At 48.9% G+C, this 20,085-nt stretch overlaps 1 protein-coding gene across 2 annotated transcripts; it reads left to right on the forward strand.

Annotated features, from left to right (window-relative positions):
• On the forward strand, positions 4,178 to 14,833 carry F3 (coagulation factor III, tissue factor). 2 transcript variants are annotated; one of them, NM_213785.1, is given in 8 exon segments: positions 4,178 to 4,396; positions 5,411 to 5,522; positions 9,594 to 9,784; positions 11,603 to 11,781; positions 12,518 to 12,677; positions 13,874 to 13,983; positions 13,985 to 13,998; positions 14,001 to 14,829. In NM_213785.1, coding segments are annotated over 8 exon segments (876 nt in total). In that variant the 5' UTR covers positions 4,178 to 4,296; the 3' UTR covers positions 14,011 to 14,829.

Genomic DNA, 20,085 nt, shown 5'->3' on the forward strand with positions numbered 1-20,085 from the left:
TCCTCTTAATTATAGGGCTTAATTCGTCCCTTACAATTGGTGAGCCCACCTGACATCAATTCCCCCTATAAATGGTGGCCGGCTTCTCCCCCATCCCCCAGTAACGAAGACTGTTGCCTGGTCCTGCCCGTCACACACGCACAAGGGGAGGTGTCAATCCAGGACCCTTTGTGTAAGAGCCCCCCCCCCCATCTGTTAAACCCTTGATGTCTCTGTCTCCAGGCTCTTTCTTTGGTCTCGAGGTTGAGCAACCCAACTGGTGTAGCCCAACAGTCAAGTATAAAGAGTTATAGAAATAGGGAGTTAAGGGATGCTTACATAAAATGATACCACGTAAAAACTTTTAAAATCATGTTATATTAATAAGAACATATATTTAAAAATATATGTTAAGGACTGAAATTTTAAATACCTTTTTGTTACTAAAACAATATCCACAGCTTATGATTCATTTAATCATAAATACATCATATGTAGAGGATGTATGATGAATATTTACTCTTTTTCAAACTGAAATCTGGCAGGTAGTTTCATAAGCCTTAACATTATAAAGAGAGTGATGTACTGAAAATACCAATCCCGTATTAGTAAGGTTGAAACTGCAAGCTTTTTCTCTAAAATTATACTTTTCAGGATACTGCTGCTATGGGATAACTTATTTGGTAAAGTTTCTTGTAAACTATTCTAGAAAGCTAATAGAAGTATTTTGAGTGACCAAGATAACAGATTTCATTATATGGGCTCTTAACTACTTCATTTTGGTTGAAATGTTAGCTGCTGGACTAGTATATAATTATTTTCTCAAAATGCATAGTCATGACTGTCAATTTTTCCATGACTAATTATACCCTGCCAGATGTTTTTTAGGTTCTGCTAAGTCACATTTTTCTCCTAGAACTCTGTGTTCCCACTCCAATTTCCTCTGGCCTTTTTTCATATTTTGCCTTTTACCTGAATTTTGAGTAAAATGGTTTTCTTGCTCTCTTTACTATGTCATATGAACATAACATTTTTATATGAATTTGAATTGCTCTCAATCTCATATTCTATCATACAGCTGACTTTATCCCTTTCCTGGATAGATTTTGTGCAATTTATCCTGAAAAGTTATTCAGCCTTTTTATGCAAGGAAAGCTATTAACAGCTCATGAGATGACTGAAAATCTTCTGAATCACTTTACTATCAAGTCTTTCAGGAAAACGCTAACAAGTTCCCAAGCTCCCGCATTTGTTTTTTCTCTTCAGCCACATTTCCTGATGAGATTGCGGGGCTGTAGCAAGAAGGATCGCTAATCATGAAACGTCTGGAGCTTACGCTCAAGCGATGCCTCGCAATAAATGCTGGATTTGAATTTTCTTCCCGGTTGAGCCTTATGGAACATTCACTGCCAGCCACTAGACAGAGACATTTCAATGACAAGTTTCGTCTCTTGAATGCCAATGAAAATATCTGGCTGCATGATGGTTTTAAAAAGTATTCATTGATTCAAAATGTATTAAAAGCCCATCAGGTGCTTGTAATTGTGTGAGAAGTGTTTTTTAAAAAAGCAGAAAACCCAGTCCTTCCTCCTTTAAGGAGTTCGAGTGGGAAAGACAGAAAACGACACGCAGGTGAAATCAAGTAGTCAATGAGAGCAGGTCTGTGCGATCGGGGTGGGGGGGGGTTACTATAAATCACAGAGGAAGCCCCGAAGCAGGGCCCCCGTCCCTTTCAGGCTCCTCGTCAACCACATTTCATCACTGGTTATGCAAACGCAAGGCGACCTCCTCTGCACGTCTCCGTGCACGCGTGTTTGAAGGAGAAAACATGAGGATATTTCTGCCGGAGAACAAACTGCAAATATTTTCTACCGCAGCTGCCGAGCATGATGGAGCACCTGCGGATGAACACGTTAATCCGGTGAGCCTGGGCTGCGGCGTCAGTCTTACTGCCTCGCATAGGGAGAGAAAGCACCCTCTTGGAAGGACAGCTCTGGGGCAAAAAATGACATCTGCATCATGAGATCCCACTGGGGCCAGCTGAGGGCAGGAGCCTCTGTGAAGGCATGGCCGCCAGGTCCCCCCAAGTCCTCTGATATTTCATAAGATCTCATGAAAAGCGGATTGGTCAGAGAAGCTTGATCAGCGCTACAGCTTAGGAACTTCGGCAACTTCGCAATGTCTCCGAGATGCATCATAACAGGAGGGAGCTCTGGTAACTGCTGAGCTTTACTGAAAGGGGTCGAAAAATTGTTTTAACAATCCATTTGTTTTCTGGGCAAAAAAAAAAAAAAAAAATCAACGGTGAAATTTTAGGAATATACTTAAGTTGTGCCAATTATCACTTGAAATCAGCTGGCTACAGTCTGCTCAAGCAGAAAAAAACCTTACCGTGTTATTTACCACAGCTGGTTTTCTTCCTCTTCTTTTTGAAAATGGTAACATGTTTTAGCATTTTTCAAATCTTGAAGAATGTCATTCTATATTTACTCCAGCCTATGCCACCACCCAACAAACTCCTGTCTTCCCTGCCTGGTAACTTTAGTGAATACGCAAAATGAATGTTTGTGTACTTTAGCAACACCTTTTTGTCACAATATAATGTTAAATGTTAAATGTATTTGTATCAAGTTGGTGATTCTGACATTGCTTAAAGCCCTTAATAATTTCAGGTCAGTGGCTGCAGATGGAAAAATGTAGTCCGCAGACAGAGCAACACTTCCTTGGGTCTTGCAAGGCACTTGATCCAGGTGTAACATTTTCTCCCAGCTATCTTCAACTCCTGATTACAATCACCACCCAGACAGGGCTGAGATCTGTTAAGGAAAATGACTCGGGCCAGAGACTGCAAAAAAAGAGGATTGCATGGCGTAGTTTTGCAAATATAAACTTTGTGGGGTTTAGAATCGGAAGAGGGCTCAAAGAGGAAACCAGCAAGCACAGCTTTCAGCTTCCAGGAAAGAAAGACTCCCAGAGCTAAACCTGGATGTGCTATTTCAGTTCAAGCAAAGGGGGGAAATTAAATTTCAAAAAGTATTATTTCTTTTAAAATGAGTGTAATGCTATGGCTCAGGAGGCTATATGGAAACATGCAGAGAGCAGGCACTAAAATGCAAGGCTCATTTCCCAAGGGGAAAAAATAGGAGACTCCACTCCTCCCTAAAAACTCCCCAGTCTGCCTTGGAGACAACTACAGAGTAAAGAATAATGGGAAGGACTTTGACAAAACCAGGTACTACGCTATTCAGTAAAACAAAAGAGCTTTATTCTTTTATTCTCCCGACAACTTTACAGCAAAGCCCAGAAGAGGAAGCCAGAAAATTCCGAAGAACCAACGCTGAAGTCTGATTTTATTTTTTAATTTCATTTTTGGTTTCTTTATATTTGAGCGGAACTAACTCAACCCCCCAAAACGTCTTCAACGTGAGAACAATCCTTTCTGAAACCACAGGGCGGCAGATGTCACGCTGGGATTCTCCCAGAGGCACACTGCCAGATCTGGGGGCAGCTCTTCTTCGATCACTAACCCAAGATGGGCTGGGCCGGGCCTGGGTTGGGTGACCTTGGAACCTGTAAAACACCTGCAGAGACCTACGCTAAGGGCCCCGGGAGGTAGGCAGCCCGGGTATTGTCGCCTTCGGGGTAGAAGATGAACCCGCAGCTGGGAGAAGGCTCTGCTTCTCTGCACGCTCTTACTTGGCTGTCGATTCCAAGGCTGAGCCCCACGTAGGCAAAGCGCCGGGAACTGTTCCGCGTTGCCCGAACCCAGCCCGGAGCGGGTACTTTCTTACTAAAGTCGGTAAGTGCTGCGCCCCCGCCCGCCCAGACACCGCACCGCCAAACCGAAGCGGGGACGGCTTCCCTCCACCTCGAGGACTCTTTTCCACCGCCCCCTTCTTCCCCACAGACCTGCCGCCCACCCAGGCCTGGGTGCCCCGGGGGCTGGACGGCTGGGGGCCCGGTTCCGCTCAGCACCTGGAGCCGCCGAAGGGAACCAGCGCTCGGCGGCGGGTTGAATCACGGGTGAATCAGCCCTTGCAGGCTCTTGGAGTTTCCTACGGGAGGGGGCGGGACCAGGGCGGGGCCTCGCCGGGGCCCGCCCACCGGGCGTCGGGAGCCGGGCTGGGGGCGGGGCGGCGGGAGGAGCGGCGGGGGCGTGCGCGCGGCTCTTTAAAGCGCGCGGGGCCCGGGCTCCCGCAGACGCAGGGCTCACCGCGCCCCTCCCGCTCCAACCGGAGACCCCAGGCGCCGCCAGCCCACCACCCCAGCCTCCCGGGCGCCGTGGAATCCTCCCGACCTCGCGGCCAACTCTTGGACATGGCGACCCCCACCGGACCCCCGGTGTCCTGTCCCAAGGCCGCCGTTGCTCGCGCGCTCCTGCTTGGCTGGGTCCTCGTCCAGGTGGCTGGAGCCACAGGTGAGTGGCACCCGCCCCTTGAAGCCCTGGGGCGCTCTACTGGGAGGAGGGGGAACAGTCCTGCCTGGCAGTGGCTCACTCCGCTGCCCCAGGACCCCCGAGGACCCGCTGGCACTTCTGCTAGTGGGTTTGAGGCTCTCGCTTTAAGTTTAGGGAAGGAGCTTCCCAGGGAGCCGCCGCCGTGAAGGTTGTGGGCCGTGGGGTCCGCACCTGCAGTGTTTCAGTATTATCCTTCATTACCTATGCACTGCCCGTACTAAAAAGCGGCCCTCGGGCTTGTTCGTCTGTATTACATGGGGTTCGAGGCAATCCTGTTGCAAAATGTCGCTTGGATTGGAGCAGGCACCACATCATGCATGCCCTCTAAGCCTGGTCTGGGGGGGGCAGGGGCTGGGGCGCAGGGCAGAGACTGACCCGCTGAGAACTGGCCAAGCAGGCCTTAGTAATAAAGCATCCTAACCGATTTCATGGGACAGGCATAGCAACTCTGCCTGGGTGTCCGTGGAAGTTTCAGTATGGACACATTTTAGATAAAAGTGAAAAAAGTCAAGCTTTGGCTTCTTTAGTGTATGCATTCTTAATTTCCCTCACACACATGGGCTTTGCCTGTTACCATAATTTACCGAAAACCTAATGAGTTCATCCTGGAGACCTGCCCTTCCCTGTCGCCCTTCCCTAGCTGGGCCATGGGCAGCCTGGGCCAATGAGGACTGCTGGGCTGTGCTTCCAGGTCACTGTCACAGGGCATTTTCCCTGTGAATAATTTCAAACAAGGATTTCAAGATCCTTGTGTGTTTCCTGAGATTACCAGGTCATTCTTGCTGAGGGGAAATTCTGGGTTTCGGAAAAAAATGCAGATTTGTCTCACGGTAATTCAGTTAAAGCTTTTGTGGTTGGGAAATAATTAAGGAGGTTTGTGATGTCGGGTGTAGGACGATGTTTTCTGCTATCGACCCAAAATCGTGTGCTGAGACATTCATGTAAACTGAATAGCTGTTTCTCTGTTGTTTAAAGGCACTACAGATGTAATTGTAGCATATAACTTAACTTGGAAGTCAACTAATTTCAAGACCATTTTGGAGTGGGAACCCAAACCCATTAATTATGTCTACACTGTTCAGATAAGGTAAGCTAGGTACCAAAAAAAAAAAAAAAAACCCAAAAAAAACTGTTTCCACTTTGCTGTGCTCAATATGGTTGTCTTTAAAGCTGATTAATGGATGATTTAGCCATGATGATGAAGGCATTCATGGAAATTTGCTGTCCAGAGCCATACTCTGTCAAGCCTGTGACATTTCCAGACCTTAAACTCATAGAACTTTGTCAGTTTCTGGAGATTGTGGGGCACTTCCTAAGCAGCACGTAAGCTGTGGAGAATGAACCTTCTTGAGCAGGTCCCAGTGGCACCGATAGATGTGGCTCTGGATCGCTGGGAACTCATCTCCTCTAAGCCCACCCGTCTTTTTCTCTGCTGTCTAGACTGCGAGCCGGATCTAACATGTTGGAGAAGAGACAGGGAGGAATTCGGATGTATACATTGCCCTCAAGCAGTGTTTGATTCATTAATTTTCGGACTCGTGATTCAAAATTGGGTTGCATACATGATCTTGGAGGCGGTCAAAGTCGTGACTCAGTAACCTGGGGAGGAAAACGCCCCTGTCTGCCCCCTGCGCCAGGGCTGCTCTGCTCATCCGGCCGCCTCCCTGATGGGCAGCTGGCCCCAAGAGCTCCTCATTCAGCATATTCACCCCAGGGTGCTCTTGTCTTTCCTTGATGGGTGGCACCATATTCTTGGCAAGTTTTGGGTGTCTGAAATGTTCTGAGGCTTGGTAGCGATCTTATTAAGTAGAGGGGAACAGGTGTGGAAGTTATTTTGACCCTACTTGTAGAAAAGCACAGAAGTATCTCTTCCTAAAATGAAAGGTGCTTTGCTGTTTGTTTAGCTTGTGCCAAACCTTTTGCAGCATTCTGAATGCAGCCAAGTATCGAGTGGGTCTTTTAGGCAGATATTCTTTTTTTTTTTTTTTTTTTTCCAAAATCAACTTGATGACAACTGTTGCCAAGTCAACAGGGAAGGGAATTTGTGCGCGTGCGTGTGTGCGTGCATATATAGATATACAGATTTAAAGGAATTTCATAACTGGAGGTAATAATTACAGTGACGGTCAGACTTGTCGACTCAGATTCCACTGGTTGAGAGTCAGGAATTTCGCTCAGAGAGAGCTGAGGTTGACCTTGGTAGACACTTTCCTGCTGGGTGGTGAAAACAAGATTTTAGGAGGAATGCTTATCTCCTAAATAGATTCAGTCTTAAATATGTTTCCTCATGTTTGCTGAACTTAGGATTGGCCAGGTTTTTGTTTTTTGTTTTTTTGCCATTTCTCGGGCTGCTCCCACAGCAAATGGAGGTTCCCAGGCTAGGGGTCAAATCGGAGCTACAGCTGCTGGCGTACACCAGAGCCACAGCAATGCAGGATCCAAGCTGCATCTGTGACCTATACCACAGCTCACGGCAACGCTGGATCCTTAACCCACTGAGCAAGGTCAGGGATCAAACCTGCAGCCTCCTGGTTCCTAGTCGGATTCGTTTACCACTGTGCCACGACGGGAACTCCCATGGATTGGCCAGGTTTTTAAACATAAGCCTTTGTTAACATGAAGTTCTTGGGCTTTGCGTGGCTGCTGGTACTTAAGTGGATGTGGCCCCCGATGTGCCTGGGGGTGCCCTTAGACATGGGTGGGGGTGTTCCAGCCGAGCCATCTTCCCACGTGCCAGAGGACCTGGGAGCAGCCTCCCAGGGACCCCGCCCTCTCCCAAGACCTCCCCACGGGTGATGTGGGGTTCCCGGGCGAAAGGACCCTAGCAGTCATTTTATAGAAGAGGAAACTGGCCCCGGTGAGGTGAGAGACTGGTTCCTGACGGTCCCCATGGTGCGTGCCCATCCGGGTCTGGAACCAAGGTCTACCCAGCCCTGAGGCCACGGCCTCCTCCATGGGTCTGCCCGTCTGATGAGCAGCCCCAAAGTCAGATGGGGAAAGCAAGCCGTTCCCACTGGGAGCGACTTTCCCCTCCTGGTGTCCTGCCCTGAAGAAAGCACCTTGACCTGCTGCTCCTCACCCATCAGCCTGTCCCCAAACCCAGGGTGCCGCTGCTGTGCCTGTAGCCCTTCTTGGAGCCCCAGCTGCGTTTTTCCCTTTTGGAAGCTCTTTTCAGTGGTGTTGCAAGTGTTTCTGGCTCAGGCTTAGCACCGAACCATGCCCTGCAGTACTGACCCCGTGGAATGTTCTATATTCTAAAATTGAACTTCTAAAGTTTTTAGAAAACAGCCTGCTCCTCAGTTGCTGAGTCCAGATTCTGTTGGGATTTTTTAGTAGTTAAGGCAGAACTTCTATTATTTCTAAATCGGGAGATTTTGCAATAATACCCAGAAGAACCTCCGGAGGCGCGTTTGAAGTGTCCAGTGCTGCTAACAGCATTCAGAGGAACTTCCTGCAGAATTGCCCCTTCCCAACCTGTCCACAGCGCATTATGGCTTTAATTTGCTTGTGTTCAATTGTGCCAGGGGGCTGTGGTTCCTCCTGGGAGCTGGGAGGAACCAAATGCTATCTCTCGGGTGGAATGTAGCCAGAGCGCCCAGCCCAGCCGTGTTTCTCCTGTTATCTAAACGACTGGTTGGCTATGGATGGAGAAGAATCCTCATGTTCGCCTTCACTTTTTAAAATAGAAATGATGTGACTTTTTACAGTGCATTTCAGCCATTCTGGAATGAATACTGGATCTCTACTTTTATCACAGAAAACTCGAGAAATCTAAGAGTGTCTGAACTGATGTTTCTGCATCCATCTTAGTTTATGGATTTAAGGACCAAGAGTGGGTTACCCACACCCTCTTAGCCCAGTTAGTCAGTTCAGACTTTTAAGAAATACTTATTTATGGTCTTGCGCCTGGATTTAGACAAATGGAATCCACATGACAGCTTGTTGTCCCCCATTCAACCTGTAAATGTCAACAGTCTAATACTCAAAGGCCTGGCCCTGTGCAAGCCCTCAAGCCACGTGGCTTAATAGGGGAGCCCAGGGACGCAGGGCCCTGGCCCACCTCCACGCTCAGTGCTCTTCTGAGATGTCTGTGCTGGGGACGGGGAAGCGGGAGATCTGGAGGTTCCCGTGGAAGGTGGGATTGGACGTGGCTTTGAATGATGAGTTGGGGGGCTCTGGTGGTTGACAGGGAGGGAGGAAGAGCAGGGTGGCTGCCAGCTTCTGCGGGACAGCTCTGTGTGGATCAGGTTGCAGTGCCCTCACCTAGGAATTGTTTCAGTCCTGGAGGAAAATGTCATTTTTAGTAGTTCTTTATAGCATTTCAGAATCATTTCATTTTTAGTCATTCTTTAAATCATTTCCTCTCAATGACACTTTACAGAAGAAAGCTCTGTCTCTACTCAGATTGTCTTAGTCTCAGCCTTGGCTAGATATTTCCTGGACTGTTATTCTGTAATCTTTGATGGCACAGCTTGTGGTATCACACAGAGACCCAGCTCTCACCTCCTGGGGGGTGAGACCCTGTACAAGTTGCCTCGCAGCCCTGAGCGTCAGTCAGGGTCCTCATATGTGAGAAAGACCCAGTATCTTCTTGGAAGGACTATACCAAGTGGGAGAACATGTTTCAGGGCCCAGCACAGAACCTGGCTCATGTAGGTTAGTGTTAAGCAGCCGTGGTCCCCCTAGAATGTATTCCATAGACTGTATTATGATATTGACTGCCATAAGCAGAATATAATAAGTAGCCTGTAAGAGACTGAATCTTGATGGAAAGTTGTCCTTTATCCCGCATAATCATGCCAGATCATGTGTGTTTTAAACGGGTAATTAAGAGCATAGACCCAGGAGTCGAATTGCTCTCTGGCTCAAAATCCAGCTTTGTGACTCTGAGCTGGTCACCCAGGCACACTTGGCCTCAGTTGCACTTGGCCTCAGTTGCCTTATCTATAAAAACAGACAATCAGAGAGCCACCCCCGGGTTGCTGGGAGGACTCGAGACTCATCTAAAGTGCTCAGCAGAGCAAACACCTCCAGGGATTGTTTCTATAAGAAGCTTCTCCGAGAAGCTGCTGCGGTAACACTGCCCTGAAGCCAGCACGCGCTCTGTCTTGGATACTCGTCCTGACGTTCCTCTTGTTTCTCTTCCTCCTGCGGTCAGCCCTAGACTAGGAGATTGGAAAAACAAATGCTTCCACACGACAGACACGGAGTGTGACGTCACGGACGAGATCATGAGGAACGTGAAGGAGACGTACGTGGCGCGGGTCCTGTCCTATCCTGCGGACACCGTGCTCACCGCTCAGGAGCCTCCGTTTACCAACTCGCCCCCCTTCACGCCCTACCTGGACAGTGAGTAGCTCGGTCCCTGTCCTTGTTCTCAGAAGCTTCCGCCTACTCCCGTGAGCGCGGACCCCGGGGAGTCAGCGCATCCATGCATCTATCCAGCGACACCTCTGACTCCCCAGACTGCTGAGCACTGAGCCCTCTTCGCTCATTCCAGATTTGGGGGGGCAGGCAGGTGTCACAGACCGAGAACTTTGGGGTTGGTGATGGTGGTTGGAAGCAGGTTTGTCCCCAGAGCCTACCAGGACCCGGCTGGACCGGTGCTGGTGGGGAGGGAGCAGGAAGTTCACCAGCGCCGAGGATCCAGGCTTTCCTCATGTGTATTCTGGAGCTTTTGCATAACTCTCCTCTGAGCTTTCTGTCCCATCATCAGACCAGAAGTCCCAGTTGAGGTTATTCTTATTTTTATTTTTATTCAAATGGTTACAAATCCACAGGGAAAGTTCAGTTTCCCTCGGATCTCATGATCGGGCCTGCGGATCTTTTTAACCCCCCCACCCCCCCACCCCCGACGAGGACAGCACGAGCCCCCCGCTGGGTGGCAGTGCCACCCCGCTTCCTTCGTGCTGGTTTGGAAAAGCAGAGTGCTTTTCTCCGCTGCCTGTGGCCCAGTAACCGACCTGAGCATCCACGCAGGGCGCGCACAGGGTCCCTGCCACGAGGACGTACATTGTTTGGTCCCAGCAGTGGTTCTGAGCGGCTTCTGAACGTGCAGCCCTTGGAGAAGGGCAATCGGCTGCTCCATCAAGAGTCAGAATGAAAGCGTGTCACTGGCGCTCTTCTGTTTACCCCTCAGGCAGCCAGAGGGGCGTTTCTCAAGGCAGGGATGGAGAAGGGGCAGAGGGACAGACGGCCGCTTGCCCTTCATACTAGTATCTGCTTGGAGGGTGGAAAGGGGGGTGGCCTCCCCCCAGCTGCCTGGCTGCCGGCCCAGAACCCGTGGCCAGATCCTGTCTCCCACCTCTGGGGCTTTTCCCTGGGTGCCTCGCCGGCCCCCTGGTGGGAGTGCAGACCCACCCATGGCCACTCGCCTCCGGTAACTGTGGGATCGTGCTATTTATTCTCCCACCGTAGGCAGCATCCTCAGGATTTCTTTTATAGGTCTTTAGTTTTCTGTAAGCCGCTTTAAATCCTTTTTTGGTGCAAAAGAGAAAATGTTTTATATACTTTGCATGTGTGTGCCTGCATGCACCTGCAGGCACACACACACTTGCATGTAATTCCTGCAACATCATTGGGATTTGTCTTGCTGTCATTCACCCAAAGCACACGCCGTAACTGAGCCCTCGCAGAGACCTGGTGGTTACAACTGTTCCTTGAGGTAGCCAAGGACATTGCCTGGGCTTTCCCACAGCTGCTTATTAATTGTATCTACAAATATGGAAGCTCATGCAGCTGTTTGGTTAACCACATGTGGCTGCTGAGCGCTTGACATGTGGCTAATGCCCAGTGTGTGAAAGACAATGGGCTTTGAAAATGCTCTCCCCAAGTTCTCAAACTGATGAACTGTCAAGGTCATACTGTAGCCACATCGGGTAAATTATCTTAAATGAAATGTTATTAAATTAACTTCAGCCGTTGCTTTTTACCTTTTCTAATGGGTACAAGGTTTGAAGTGACGGCTGTGGCTCCCGTTACTTTCCCATGGGACAGCCCGCTGCAGAACGTCGCAGGGTTTGGCTCTGGTGCCCCTTGGTGTACCCCCGCCAGAGTGCTCGAGTGTTTTGAGGGCTGACGAGCTCGCTATGAACCGCGGTAACTGAATGGGGTTCTACTTGGTAGCGAATTCTTTGGTTCCAACGAAGCTCATTTTCTATGTTTTAGCAAACCTCGGACAGCCAGTGATTCAGAGTTTTGAACAAGTCGGGACAAAACTGAATGTGACCGTAGAAGCTGCTCGCACCTTAGTCAGGGTGAACGGCACATTCCTCAGGCTGCGGGACGTTTTTGGCAAGGACTTGAATTATACCCTTTATTACTGGAGAGCTTCGAGTACAGGAAAGGTGAGCATTCTTTTGGTTTTGTGACCTGTTTTAAATTGCGGCTCCGTGATTTTCCAGTCCACCTCTTCTCCAACTCGGAACCCCCAGGACGCGGGGCGGGTGGGAGGGCAGGGGGGTGCAGTGGGAGCGGCTTCTGTCCGGGTCTCCCGGGGATGTCGGCCGCCTTGGGTGGGGCCCCCTCAGATGCCCAGGTTCCTCAGCCCAGGGCCTGGACCAGTCATCCCCGAGGCTCCCCACAGCTCCCACGTGACGATCCAGAGACCAAACTTGTTTTCCATTCAGCAGTTACTCCTTCACTCCTTTTTTCCGTTGCTGCGAACATCTTCGGAAGGGGCCAGGTTGGGTTGGATATTTTCATTCTTGGGGAAAAAACTTCCTTAGCAGTTATGGGTGGAACTGATGAGCCAAGTCACTTGCCATCCTTTCTATGTCACATGTGTCCACGTAGGCTTTTCCTACCACAGTGTCTTAGTAGAGGGGACAGACTTCACTCTGGACCCAGATGAATCAAGAACTCTATCTTTTTGAGGGCCGCACTTGCGGCATATGGAGGTTCCCAAGCTAGGGGTCTAATCAGAGCTGTAGCCACCGGCCTATGCCACAGCCCCAGCAACGCGGGGTCCGAGCCGAGTCTGCAACCTACACCACAGCTCACAGCAATGCCAGACCCTTAACCCACTGAGCAAGGCCAAGGATCGAACCCACAACCTCATGGAAGAACTCTATCTTTTAACAGAAAAAGGCCACGACCAACACTAATGAGTTTCTGATTGACGTGGATAAAGGAGAAAACTACTGTTTCAGTGTTCAAGCAGTGATTCCATCCCGAAGAGTTAACCAGAAGAGTCCCGAAAGTCGCATTGAGTGCACCAGCCAAGAGAAAGCTGTGTCCCGAGGTGAGTGGCTCTGCCCATGATGGCCTGGGAGGCAGGGCCCCCCTGCAGGGGACACACCAGCCCTCGTATTTTAGTGTCGTTAGTGTTTGGGGTACTCATAATTTTAGGCATTCAGGGATGTTTCTGTGATGCTCCCTTGTATTAGCATGTTTTCTTGAGCGCCTGTTATGTACTAAGCTCTCTGCTGAGCACCAGGCCCATGGTACATGTTTAGGATTTAGCATCAAAACTATTTAAACTGCTCTTGAGGGTTTGGGGGCAGCTTCTGGACCCGTGGCTGCTGCACCTGATGGACACTGGTGAGCACCCCCTGTGGGCTGTTGCCACAGAGGCTGTACCCCATGAAGGGAAGGGATTGAGTCTGTCGGATACACTGCGTGCATGTGTGCGCGCCCGGCCAGCACCAGTGTGTCCACATAGGTGCCACACCAGGCCCCAGACGCCAGGGGAGGAATGGATCTCTTCTGGAGGGGCCGTGGGGGCTGGGCCACACCCAGAGGCTCAAAGCCCGGGAGTCTTCCTCCAGGCTTGATCAGGACAGTGCTGTGAGTGCGAGGGAGCAGGGAGCCAGGATAGTCATGACCACGCAGGGCCTTGCCGAGATGAGACTTACACATTTGAAACCCTTTAAGACACGGAGAGAAGGAAGGGGCCCTACCTCGCCTCGGGTCCTGCATCTTCCGGCCATCGGCCCTCACACCCATCTTCCTAAAGCCGGCCGGGGTTCCCCTGCCTCTGTCTTCACACTCACTCTGCTTCCGCTGTCTCCTCTGTCTGCTGAATGGTGTCCTTGAGAATCGTTTCGGATGCCACCTCCACCAGGAAGCCTTCTTAGTGCCCCGGTTGTCGTCTCTTTAGCTGAATCTCGGTCGTGCTCTGTATCTCTTTGCACTGAGAGTGTATCTCCTACTATAATCGTTGCCTCTGAACACAGCATCATTTTTAGCCACGTGTTTCTAAAAGGCGCTCTTGCTCCCACGTACATGGGTCTGTCTAAGCTGTGAGCATCACCCAGTTTATGAGATGCTTTTCACTGCTGTCCGTTACCCCAAACATCTAGAGGTTGAGAGGTTCTTTCCTAATGGATGAAGTGGGCGGTGGGGGAAGGCAACTGCCCGTTAGGCAAAAGCAGGATGGTGTGATTTGCTTTCCACCCACGGAACATGGGGTTCGACGTGGTCCCTCTTCTTTTTCAGAACTGTTCCTCATCGTTGGAGCGGTGGTGTTTGCGGTCATCGTCTTCGTCCTCGTCCTGTCTGTGTCTCTGTACAAGTGCAGGAAGGAGCGGGCAGGGCCCAGTGGGAAGGAGAACGCGCCCCTCAATGTGGCGTGACGGTCTCGCGGTCAGACCTGCCAGCTCCGCGGCGCTCCTGTCGCGCGGGGACCAAGAGCTTTTGAGACAGTACAAGAGTAGAATCCATGGAAACACAACCCCTGGGCTCCAGGAAGGCTCTTTTCTGACCTGGTCTCGCGACGAGCATTCTGGTTTCAACATTAGCATTAGACACTTGGGCATGTAATGAGCGGTACAACCAATTCCGAGGGTTCTGAAATGTCTTTTAACACTACGGCACCTTTTGCACATAATATTCTTGAGACTGTATGTTCTCTACATTGAGGTGAAGCCAGGTCATCCAAGGAAAAAGAAATGCCCTGGAAAACCCTGGGTGGACTTGGGAAGAACTTCTGAGAAGGTGACTTCAAACCAACTGGGGGGAGGGAGCAAGATGGGAGTTGGTGGACTTTTCTAACAGGTCTGTCCTTGTGTGACGTGGTATTGAGGGGTTTTGTTTCATTTTGAGTACTTTTGGAGGTTCAGAACACTTAGCAAAACTTTTATATGAATGTGTTACACGCGGCAGCCTTGTATCGGGGGCACATTCCTAATCTGCATTACAGTTTAGCACTTTAACTGACCTGAAGGCTGTTGATGAAACACGTGACAGCTCACCCTTCTGTTATAAGACTGCCAACAACCTACACAGCTTAAGGTACTTCAAGGTTGATAGTCAACATTGTGTTTATTTATATACTTTTTAAAAGGTTTTCTATATGGGGTTTTCTATTTATAGAGGCAAACTGTTCTGTTTGTATATATTGAGATAATTTATTTAATATACTTTTATATAAATAAAGGTGACTGGATATTGTGACTATTTCTGTCTTTCACATGTTATTTATAGAGTTTGGCCTTTGTATTAGCTGACTCTGCTGCAGTAACAAATGACCCTAAAATTCTCAGTGGCTTTTGACTAATATAAAGATACCACACACTTACAGTTTGGTGGCTGTGGGCTGACTCTGTGGTTGCAGCTCTTCTTAATGTCATCTCCTGCTAGGACCCAAACCAGAGGTGACAGACCCTCGTGGATCAGGGTAGAAGGAAAAGCAAAAAACTGGTAGACTAGGGCAGCCAGATCGTTTAGCTGCCGTCTCAAACTTCTGTCCGGAGTGGCTCCCTGTCACTTCAGTGCCTGTGCCCCTGGCCCAAGCAAGACGCTGGACCCAGCCTGACAATCCCCTGCCTGCCGGGAGGCATCACAGGTCACATAGCAATGGGTGGTGTGTCACGTTGTGGGGAAGAGGGGAGATGCTACAAGCACCTGCAGGCTTAGCAGGAGGACGTTCCCATGGGCCTTTGAGCTGCAGGTGAGGGTTGGAGAGGAGAAAAGAAAAATTCTCTGGATTATTCGTAAAACTGGACAAAAGGACGAGGTAAGACAGAGAGTGGGGTGTCGTCTCTAGAGTTAGTTCAAGGTAAACTAGACTGAGAGCTGTCCGGGGGCAGAATTGGGTCTCGATCCGGCTTGCAGCTCCTTCAGGGCAGCCATGCCAGGCTTGGCTGAGTCCAGCTGCCTTCACGACCTCGGTCGGAATGTGGGCATGGTGGGGAGTCCTCTGTCCCAGTGCAAACAAAATCTGGCAGAAGACTCTCCGTCCCACAACTGGAGGGAAAGGATTCTAAGCAGAGTGAAAATGAGGCCTGAGCGTGGATGGCTGGGCCGATGTGGTCCAGGGAGCGCTCCCAGAGGGCGCCCCACCCGCACGGGGTCCCACCAAAGGCCCAGTGGGCAAGCACTGAAAGGGGAACTCAGCTCACCGTCCCGCTGCTCCTGAATTCTACATGCATTTTGTTCCTTTGCTCCAAGGAATGCCGAGCACTGTCAATAAAATTCTAAACACGCAAAGTTAGCTGGAAAACCACATTCGGAGCTGGGCAGACCCCTTCCCATCCTCATAGGGTCGGCAGCCTGAAAGGAAAGAGAGACCCTTGGGAGAAATTAAGGCAAACAGGCCCGTGGCTGGTGTATCCGGCTGGTTGTGGTGGTTTGTTTGCCATCACCGACCTGTGCCAGTGCTGGAGTGGCTGAACGGTTCGCTGTTGCTGAGTTCACACCAGAGAAAGAGAGCGGGCATTCGCAGCAGAGCCAACAGAAGAGAGGTCGCCACGGGGGCATGGCCTGAAAAAAAGTGTGCTCTGGCCATTATCTTGAATTCCTGCTCACGTGGGGCTACAAGGGACAAAATGGTTCGTGCAGGAGGGTCAGACGCGCTCCTCAAGCAGGCATCTGACCAGGCAGCTTCATCAGGCTGCTCGCTCCCTGCCAGGAATAACAACAGCCTTACGCAATTCCTGGCCTCATAATCTAAGGAATTTAAATCGTCCCCCCAATGAAAGCACTGGTGGAGTGAAGCGGGTCTGGGTAGCAATGAGGTGTCTGGCTGTTCCCAGGGAAGGAATTCATTACAGATCCAAATGAGGCTGCACTGCAATCATCGGGAAGCTTCGATCCTGCACATTTTAACCACAACCCGGGTTTCCACATTCATCCTTATCCCTGAGACGAAAGAGCTGCTGCTAAAATCAACAATTAGCATTGGCACAGAAAACTAGTCTACATTGTGGGCTGGTATCCAGAAACTACTGCCCTCCAGGGGGCCAAATTACACTGCATTATTCATCCTGGCCCTTAAAGCATCTCCTAAAGCTGTTAGTAAACTCAACAGTCATGCTTTGAAGACAGGTTTTTACTACTTTAAATTATTAACCAAGTTTAACTTTCATGTGAGACTAATACTTGTGAAATCTAAAGTCATTTTACCTTTGTCATAGCTGATAATAGCCTCTAAGGACCTGTGTCAAATAAACAAAGGAACAATTCTATCAAATGGTAAATAAACACATTCCCAAACGCAATTTTTACCTGTTATAAGACATGCGTATTTAGCATGTGTTATTTTTCTCCAGTGGTTGCCTGGGAAGCTTTGTGACTGTTACAATGTGACTCCCATTCAGAGTGAACTCCAGTTCTTTTCCCACAGCCCTGCTTTGCTTTGCCGTTCAGCACATTCCTTCCTCATGGCTGCAGAAATTGGTTTAGGGAGTTTCCATTGTGGCTCAGTGGGTTATGAACCCAACTAGTACCTATGAGGACGCAGGTTCAATCCCTGGCCTTGCTCAGTGGGTTAAGGATCTGGCGTTGCCATGAGCTGTGGTGTAGGTTGCAGACACGGCTCGGATCCCGCGTTGCTGTGGCTCTGGTGTAGGCTGGTGGCTACAGCTCTGATTTGGCCCCTAGCCTGGGAACCTCCATATGCCGCGGGAGTGACCCTAGAAAAGGCAAAAAGACAAAAAAAAAAAAAAATTAACAACTGAAAGATAACACTTTCTCTGGGTGAAATGAAAATACGTTAAAACAATCCACGAATCCTGTAATAGAAATTGTGATTCATCCTGAATATACAACATTTCATAAACTTTAAAAACAGGGTTCTAAAAAACCTTTAAGAAAAAGGTTTTTGACATCTTAATTCAGCTTGATTTTCAAAAATCACTGGAAAACTGTGCTCAATCTGCAAAGAAACTTCTCATCAGGCCAGCGAATAAGAAACACTCAGAGGGACAGGAAAATGCTTTTCCTTCGCATAATGTCCTTCAGGAACCAAAGTGTCTGAAAACTACAATTGTGGCGCCACCTCCCGTTCCCAAGGAGGATCACAACCGGACCAGCACTCAAGAACTGGGCTGCGAAAGTAAAGGAACAGGAAAGCGCCCCCACACACCTGTCCACAACTAAGAACGAAGGCCCGAAGGGGATGGGTGGGCAGAATCAATAGAGAGGAGAATCTTCTCCACGTTGCTGCAACTCCACCTGGGATGGTCTCTTGAGTCCACAGCACGAGCTCTGCCCAGATGCTGATGCTGAAAGTGTGGTCTGGGGACAGCGTCTGAGCACCCTTTAAGGGCCAGTTACAGGTGCAAACTCTCAGACCCCCCTCCGACCTACTGAACCAGCATCTGCATCTTTCAGGTGATCTGCATGCAGGCTGAAGTCTGAGCAGCTCTGTGCTCCATGCTCTCCTGAACCCCTTAGCCCAGATTTCTGATTTCACAGAGGCAGGGAGGGGAGGGAGGTGGACAAGGGAGACGCCTCCTCAGTGGATGGACCTGCACAGCCTTGACGAGAAGATGCCACTCACTAAACTTAAATAGCAGCAATTTATGAATCCATGCCAAAAATAAGAGCTATGACCACAGAGCAAATATCACCCATTTCACCTCAGCCTTAATCCACAGCTTTCTAAAGACCAAAAGCTTTCCCGCCTCGCTTTCACTGATTGTTGAGTCCTGCTTCTACCTGTCCATCCTTCCAGCCTGTTGAGAATATCTCCCGGGTCTCCCCCAGGAACTTGCCTCCCCCAGGTTCCCTGTGTCCTCTTGTTACCTCCTTGCTGTACTCCACAGCTCTTTCCTAATATTCTAGACAATAAATAGTTCTGTACCTGTCACGGCCCCCTTTCTAGACAGTAACTTTTTTGGCAAGAACCATATTATGCATTTGGATTCATTCATTTTTTCTAATACTAAGCACCTACTATGTGCCAGGCATTTTGGATTTGACAAAATACAACAGGTATCAGCTCTTGCGGAGCTCACATATTTGCAGGGTAAAATTTCAAACAAGTAATGATAATGGAACATAAATATCATGAAAGTGGAAGTATAAGGTGCTTGGGGAACTCAGTGGGGCCATCTAACTTGGATGTGGAAAGGCTAAAATCCCAGGAGAGGGACAGAGCTCACCAGGAGGACACAGGGAAGAGAGGGTGGAAGAGCAAGGAATGTTCCAGGAAGAGGGAAGGCTTGATGATACATCGCTATCTGGGCAAGGACAATGCCCCAAATTAATGCGTTTGACAAAGTCTGGAGTTTTGCATTGCCTCAGGCATCCCAAAGTCAAAGCTATTTGGCAAAATGTCTTTGGCTAAATGAAGAATTGGGCCAATTTACGTTTAAATTTTATCTTTTCTTTAAAAAGATAGCTTTGAAGAGTTAACAATCTGGCACTGCCACAAGCTGTGGCATAGGTCACAGATGTGGCTCAGATCCGGCATTGCTATGGCCGTGATGTAGGCCAGCAGCTGCAGCTCCGATTCGACCCCTAGCCTGGGAACCTCTGTATGCCACAGAAACGGCCTTTAAAAAAAAAAAAAAAAAAAAAAAAAAAAAAAAAAAAAAAAGGAAGAAACTATTTATTCTATTTTTTAATTCAGGATAATCTATCTATCTACTTATTTAAATGGGGCCACAACCACAGCATACGCAAGTTCCCAGGCTAGGGGTCAAATCAAAGCTATAGACACTGGCCTGCACCAGAGCCACAGCCACACCAGATCTGAACCATGTCTGTGACTTACACCACAGCTCATGGCAATGCCGGATACTTAACCCACTTAGAGAGGAGAGGGATTGAACCTGTGTCCTCATGGATACTAGTTGGTTTCGTTACTGCTGAACCACAATAGGAACTTCAGTTAGTACTTCTTAAAAAAGCATTTTCAGAGACCCAAAATGACCAGATCACAGAGGCTGCTCTTGCATTCTAAGAATTAGCAAAACAAGCTTTGCCTGAATCAACAGAATGTTCTTAAAAAACTAAACAACTTGATTCTGCTCTGCATAAGCACTTGAAACACGATGCTCTACGGAACACCTCGAATCATGTCCCAATCAGTCACTCCAAGTTTTCCTAAATATACTATCCTTTTTATTGCTAAAATAAGCAATCTTCTGTGGGAAAAACAAAACACAACAAACACAGATTTCAGAGTCTTTATGGTCTTCTAGTCAAAGATACAACAAAGTTTCTCCTCTCCTTCCCAAGAACACACTAATATGATAAATAATCTCAAAAGGTCAAAATCTATAGGGGCAAAGAGAAAAGGAGACAGGAAGTTAAGGGACCCGAGATGTCAGTTACTGACGCACGAGGAACAGAAAGGATGGCTCACACTCGAGGAAGCCGGACCCTGTGTGTGCAGAGAAGAAAGAAGGAAAATTCATCTGCTTCCACCGAGCTCTCAAGAGGCTCAGATGCTCCAACTTGCCAGCCACAGCAGAGGATAT

Source organism: Sus scrofa, chromosome 4, assembly GCF_000003025.6.
Source record: "Sus scrofa isolate TJ Tabasco breed Duroc chromosome 4, Sscrofa11.1, whole genome shotgun sequence".
Lineage (NCBI taxonomy): Eukaryota > Metazoa > Chordata > Mammalia > Artiodactyla > Suidae > Sus > Sus scrofa.

Bases quoted from the DNA above. Each gene is read 5' to 3' on its own strand.
- F3 (XM_021088682.1), top strand. From the start codon at position 4,297: ATGGCGACCCCCACCGGACCCCCGGTGTCCTGTCCCAAGGCCGCCGTT. The intron at 4,397-5,410 runs GTGAGTGGCACC...TGTTGTTTAAAG, and splicing joins CCAGGTGGCTGGAGCCACAG to GCACTACAGATGTAATTGTA. The intron at 5,523-9,593 runs GTAAGCTAGGTA...TCCTGCGGTCAG, and splicing joins GTCTACACTGTTCAGATAAG to CCCTAGACTAGGAGATTGGA.